This window comes from Hyperolius riggenbachi, chromosome 6 (genome assembly GCF_040937935.1).
Source record: "Hyperolius riggenbachi isolate aHypRig1 chromosome 6, aHypRig1.pri, whole genome shotgun sequence".
NCBI classification, from domain to species: Eukaryota; Metazoa; Chordata; class Amphibia; order Anura; family Hyperoliidae; genus Hyperolius; species Hyperolius riggenbachi.
In genome coordinates this window covers 336,073,934-336,081,042 of record NC_090651.1, presented here as the reverse complement: position 1 = coordinate 336,081,042, position 7,109 = coordinate 336,073,934, and the positions used below count along the sequence as shown (strand labels likewise).

The window sequence follows — 7,109 nt, the reverse complement described above, 5'->3', positions numbered from 1 at the left end:
CTATACTGGGGCACTGTACTGGCTATACTGGGGCACTGTACTGGCTATACTGGGGCACTGTACTGGCTATACTGGGGCACTGTACTGGCTATACTGGGGCACTGTACTGGCTATACTGGGGCACTGTACTGGCTATACTGGGGCACTGTACTGGCTATACTGGGGCACTATACTAGCTATACTGGGGCACTATACTAGCTATACTGGGGCACTATACTAGCTATACTGGGGCACTATACTGGCTATACTGGGGCACTATACTGGCTATACTGGGGCACTATACTGGCTATACTGGGGCACTATACTGGCTATACTGGGGCGCTATACTGGGGCACTATACTGGCTATACTGGGGCACTATACTGGCTATACTGGGGCACTATACTGGCTATACTGGGGCGCTATACTGGGGCACTATACTAGCTATACTGGGGCACTATACTGGCTATACTGGGGCACTGTACTGGCTATACTGGGGCACTGTACTGGCTATACTGGGGCACTGTACTGGCTATACTGGGGCACTGTACTGGCTATACTGGGGCACTGTACTGGCTATACTGGGGCACTATACTGGCTATACTGGGGCACTATACTGGCTATACTGGGGCACTATACTGGCTATACTGGGGCACTATACTGGGGCACTGTACTGGCTATACTGGGGCACTATACTGGCTATACTGGGGCACTGTACTGGCTATACTGGGGCACTGTACTGGCTATACTGGGGCACTGTACTGGCTATACTGGGGCACTGTACTGGCTATACTGGGGCACTGTACTGGCTATACTGGGGCACTGTACTGGCTATACTGGGGCACTGTACTGGGGCACTGTACTGGCTATACTGGGGCACTATACTGGCTATACTAGGGCACTGTACTGGGCATGCACAGCAGTCTGTAGGGGGACCCAGGCTTGATGTTGTGTGAGGGGCCCCAAAATTTCTGATGGCGGCCCTGTCAGGACAGAAGGAGGATGTCAGCATCTCAGCCCCGCTTGATGAGGAAGAAGAGAGCTGATCCTGCGTCTAGAGCAGGTAAATTACAATTCGCGTATTGCTCCCTGTGTCCACTCTGCATAGGCTGGGAGGCTGGGGGAGACACACAGAGGAAGGAAAGAACATAGCACTGCAGGACATGTTATAAAAAACCTGCTAAAAGGTTGAAGAAAAGTAACACAGTAGTAAAACCACACAGTGCCTTCACATTTGTACAATTTACTAGAACATTACTGCTAATGTAATGTTTACTTAATGAGTTACATTACTTTAGAACAGTATGGGGGCATAGTGCTGGTCACTTTAGTCTGGACCTGCTTATTCATTTAAGGCCCTTGATTGTGGCAAAGCTTCTGTTTACTAAAAACGCAGCATGAAGGGGCTCAGTGAAGGTGGTGGTGAAGGTGTGGATATGTCTGCTGGGGTCACCCAGCTCAAAAAACGATAGTCGCCCAGCATCATAATCCAGATATACACCAAAACTGTGTCTGCAACATTTTACACCAACACTGATCTCCTCATTGTTATAGACAACACTGAGGTTATTTTCCAAGCACCGCAAACACCAGGCATTCTTAGTATTCCCAATGCTTTTCTGATCTTTTCTGTCTATGCTTGAATAAGCGACCCCCAACCTCCAAGCTCCTGTTTTACCCGTTTCCACTTCCCAGTAATGTCGCCCGGATGAAAAAACAGTTTTACTTAAAACCTGATTAATGCTAAATCGTGCCGGATTCTCTGGATAATTATTCAGCTTTTCTGGCCAAGAGACGGTTTTCAGATCCTCAGAGATGTTTACGTTATTCCCAGCTGTATCTCTGTCTAGTACGATGTCTGTATCAGTCTGGGCAAACATCTCTATACTAACTTCCCTCATAATACGGGACAGGCCATTCAGCAATGTTATAAAAGTGTCTTCTTGATGGAAATGTTTCACACCAGTTGCAGCCCCCTCTGACTCCTGATGTTCCTCTGTTATAGTGTCATTGTCTTCTCCATGTTCCTGCAATACATTTAATGGATCTGTTATACTGCAAAGCTTCTCAACTTGCATTATCTTCTTGGAGAATTTGTCCACTTCTGATTCCAGATGTTTGATAAGATCAGATACAGAGCTGGAGACCAGCAATTCCTGTAGATATATTTCATTAAGGATCTTCTTCTCCAGAGCATCCAACTTTTCCTTGAGCTCTATGAACAAGGAGGTGATTTTCTTTTTTATAAAAGTAGTTTCCGTCTCCATTTTACTGTCATGATCTAGAAGCATCTGAATATGACTTTTGGCTTGTGCTTTTTGTGAGGACAGTCGCTCAAAATAGTTTTTCAATCTTTCTCTCTTCTTTTCAAAAGCATAATTTATGGACTCCACCTGATGCCCCTTATGTTCTCCATCCAGCCTGCAGGACACACAGATGCACACAGAATCCTTATTGCAGTAATACTCCAAGATCTTCTTGTGGACGGAGCACTTCCTGTTCTCCAGGCAAGTGGTCGGCTCTATCAGGACATGTTCTGCTGCTTTATTGTGGACTTTCACATGACCCTCACACAGAGAAGCTTCACAATGCACACATGTCTTTACAGCAGGCACTGAAGAGTTAATGCAGTAGTTACACAAGATTCCACTTATCTCCTGCTCTAGAATATTAGGGTGGAGACTCTCTGCAATGTTCCTTAAAGCGATGCTCCTGTACAGTGCAGAACGCTCTGCAAACTCCGTACGGCATTGAGGGCAGGAATAGCCAGATCCTTCTTGTGCATCTAGCACACTTCCTATACAGCTGCTGCAGAAGCTGTGGCCACATCTCAGCACGACAGGGTCCTGGTAGACATTCAGGCAGATGGAGCAGCTCAGCTCCTCGCTGACATTAGCAAACGCCATTGCTGAAAAGGAAGTAGGAATACAAGAGAAACAAGCTTTGTCAGCCAGTGTTTGTTAGTGAGCTGAAGGGGGTGTGGCCAGACTGAGTAAGTTTCAATTCCTGGCCAAAACATAACTTCTGTAATAGGCTTTAGGCTGGGAGGTTACTATAAGAAATACAATTTATTTCTGTTTTGTTAGTAAACATAATACTTCCAGTATGCAGCAATAACTAGGATTCATGTAAATAAGGAGCATTTATGGTGAGTTCAGACTAAATGGTTGTATTGTAAATGGTTATGCTTACCCGGAGACCCCCAAGACGTCCACTAACTGCTGCCCCTCACCAGTTCTGCAACGCCTGTTGCTTCTTCAGAGGATTAGAAGAAGCAACAGGCGTTGGGGAACTGGTATTTCGATTTATATACTCACCATGTACTGTTGTCTGCTGTCTTGTGCGGCTTTGTTTTTATTACTTGTCCTTGGTTAAGTAAAGATTTATTGATTTTTTTCAATGTAATACCTTTGTGCTATATGGACTCTTTACTGCACGTTTAAACTATGAGATGGACTGGTCTAAAAATCTGTCAGCATTTTACTACCTACTGTAAATAAGTGAGGCCTAGTTCACATTATAAATTGCCAGCGCCTGAACGATTTATAGGGCTACTTTCGAGGCGCTTTTCCAAGTGCTTTCTGAGCGATTTTTGCTTAGAAAAGCGCTTTTCTAAGCTCTTGTGCAGTGATGATTTTTTCACTTCCTGACTTTAGTCAGGAAGTGAACTCTGACCCGGAAATGAATAAAGTATATTTATTCATGAAAGCGCTCAGGAAGTCGCACAGAGCGAAATCGCTGTTAGTCTGCACAAGCCCTAACAGGAAACAAGTACAGTATAATCCTCCCTCGTAAACGCCAAGGGAACGGGCAAGGTATTTACGATATCAGAAATGGTCATACTCAAGCACATAAAGTGTACTGTAGTAGCATCTTAATTCGGTTAACAGGAGTCATTTTTTCTTTCCAATGTTTCAGCAAGCGAGCACAGACAGTGTCTAAGCTAGATCAAAATGCACAGCGCTCAATATGCAGGGATTTGCATGAAATAATCATGCAACAGCTTGCACGGTAAGCATAGGTCTCACCAGGTAATGCAAGTAAAGTACTGATAGTGTCACTGTGCTCCACCATCCACATTTCTGTGCAGCCTGGATGATACTATAGCCATGTAGTCATGCACAAGCAAGACACAGATGACAGGCAATTCAGCTATTCCCTCAGTAATCAGGCAGCAGCTTACACAGGAAGCATAGGTCTCCCCAGTTAATGCAGGTACAGACCAGGGCCCATATGCAATTAACTTTTAGGGCTCATTCACACTAATGGCTCATACACACAAGCCACCGCTGTGGCAAGGGGAGAAAAAAAACACACACACAACACACACCACACGTTGCACAGAGGGACACAGATTCGGCAGAAGCTGACGCCAAGGCTCCTCCCCCCGCCGGAAACTCCATACATTGCATATGGAGTTGCTGTCGCTAGTCCGCATACACACGGCGGACTAGCGACAATTGTGTTGAAGCTGCAGCGACAGCTGTTGCCGGCGATTGGCCAAGTCAATCGCCTGGCGACAGCTCTGACAAGCGACGGTTCATGGCGCGCGCCTCATACACGGGCGACCTGTCGCCGCAACACGCGCGTGCCATGTGGTTGCGGCAACAGTTGTAGCCCGTGTGTATGAGACTTAAGGGCGTTTTTGCCCTTTTTAAAGCGCGGGCGATTCACAAAATCGCTTGTGCAATAATTCCCGCCGAGAGAGTTCACATCGGAGCGGTTTGTTTCCAATCCGCTCAGCAAAGCGGTGCCTGTCAAAGAGTTCACTTCCTGACTTGCGTCAGGGAGGGAAAAAAAAAAAAAAAGTCTTAGAAAAGCGCTTTTAACAAACGCACCGCCCACCCAAGCGCCGGGAATTGGGGGGGGGGGGGGGGGGGGGGACAGAAAAAAAAACAAAAAAAAAAAAACAAAACAAACCACCCAATGCAAACACGATCGGAATGCAATGTGAACTAGGCCTTACTCCTAGGAGATGATTTTTCATCTATTCAAAATAACTTTTCAGCACTTTGTAACTTTGTAATTGAAAGAGTACTAATATCTTAGTGAAGAAGTGCTGTCAAAGTTATTCTAAGTGCTTTCTTGCCTGCTGGTGGCTTAAAAGGTATCTTTGTAACAAGTTGTGAATATATAGGGGAGAGAGGGAATTACATTGGTCTTTATGACGCACGCTCATGGATGTTTAGAAGGCAAAGCAAATTACATGGAATAGAGGAGTGGAGATGTTCAAAGAGATGCAAACACTTCTGAGTTTATGCAAATTTATGGAAATTTGTATGCAAATATATGCAGCTTGAAAATGGACAAATCAAGTCCCACCCAGGTTTCAATTGATTGGTCCAGTTTCAAGTTGCATAGACTTGCATACAAATTTGCACAAACACGGAAGTATTTACATCTCTTTGATCATCTCTGAAGAGGAGAATCCCAGCACTGCTAATTGCTGCTGATTTTTTATTGACGTCCTGAGTAGAGATGGTCAATGAGATGCAAATAATTTCAAACTGATGCAGGATTTCTACAGCTTGAGGCCTCTTTTCCACGAACTGTTGAGCTGTGTGCTCAGCAAGCAGTTATCATGCAGCAGTGAGCAATTACCAGGCAGCAACAAGCAGTTACCAGGCAGCAGTGAGCAGTTGTTAGAGTTTGAAAGGGATTTCACTGCCTATCAACAGTTCGTGGAAAGGAGGCCTGAAAATGGACCAATCAAATCTTACCTCTGCAGGATTTGATTGGGTTACATTCAAGCTGCATGAATTTGCATCAACTCAAAATTATTTGCATCCACAGACCATCCCTAGTCCTGAGTACAGCATCCCAAACCAATACAATGGTAGATGCTGGGGAGTCTTTCCACATCCATCTAAATTTAGCTGTAGGGCCCCAATAGGGTTCATCCCTCTTGACACTGACACATCTAAAGTATACATGTTCTAGCGTGACTTACATATAACCAGTGCCTAAACTGCATCTGACTTGTGTAATGCAAGTGTCCATATTTAAAGGGATAACTTGGCAACACTGCGCTCCATATTTTTTAACTATGTCAGTGCTGTGAACCCTTTCCCCCTGCTTATACCTCTTTTAGGCCTGGAACCCACTGAAATCAGCAAACGCAAAACGCAACCGCTAGCGTTTTGTCTGAGCGGTTTGCAAGCGGATTCATGCGCATTTTTGGTCGTGTTTTGCAACATTGTATTTTTTTGCCCAGCGGGTGCGTAGCGTTTTGCGTTTTTATCCTGATTGGTCCTGTGAATTTTTCATTTTGTTACAGTGTGCTGAACCGCAAAACACTAGCAAAACCGCTCAGTTTAGGTTTTGCTGAGCATTTCCGCTAGCGTTTCAATACTTTACATTGAAGCGCTAACGCTCCCAAAATGCTGCACGTCCTGCGTTTGCGTTTCTGAGAAACGCAAACGCTCCTGTGAAAGTTGCCCCATCCATTAACATTAGCTCAGCGCTTTGGCAAACTGCTAGCGTATCGCAGCGCTGCCAAAATGCTGCCAAAAGCGCTCCTGTGGGTTCCAGCCCTTACAGGCAGCTGCACAGTGCCTCCCTTCATGCCTTTGTTCAGGCTGATAAGGCAATTAATTTCGAGTTGATACAGATTTATGCAAGTATTGTATGCAGCTTGAAAATGGACCAATCAGATAGCTTTGTAGCAGACCACAGTGTTGCCTGTCCACTATAATACTTACCACACAGCCTTCACTGGTAACACACACTTCAGGTACATTCACTGCAGCAGTGAGATGGAGTCCACAGCTTGTACAAGGGTGTCAGCTGACCTTCCCAGCCTCCAGGTACAGCACTCTGATAGGAGGAGGCGGGACACTTCATTTAGGTTGGCTGAATCAGCTGACATAGTTTGCCATTCCTGATTAGCATAACGTTGTCACCATGGTTACCAGCAATAATAATTATGAGAATCTGGGCACTGTGAGGGTAGGAACACACTAGGCAGAATCGCATATGCGGTTTTCCACTATGGGCTCTATTCATAAAACATTTGCAGAAAAAAAAATCTTGGAGGGAAAACACTGCATCGGTATTTCAGACTTTTGTGTGCTAATTCATAAAATAGTTTACACTTGCGATAAAAGGTCGGGGAATTCCCGCACTAAACTA

General features: G+C 45.1%; 1 protein-coding gene across 1 annotated transcript; it reads right to left on the bottom strand.

Annotated features, from left to right (window-relative positions):
* Positions 1-755: 755 nt before the first annotated feature.
* Positions 756-6,722, bottom strand: LOC137522935 (tripartite motif-containing protein 75-like). Its single transcript, XM_068243091.1, has 2 exons — positions 6,680-6,722; positions 756-2,886 (listed from the first exon to the last, which is right to left on the bottom strand). The coding sequence occupies exon 2, from the start codon at positions 2,882-2,884 to the stop codon at positions 1,325-1,327; it is 1,560 nt and encodes a 519-aa protein (XP_068099192.1). The 5' UTR covers positions 2,885-2,886; positions 6,680-6,722; the 3' UTR covers positions 756-1,324.
* Positions 6,723-7,109: the final 387 nt, after the last annotated feature.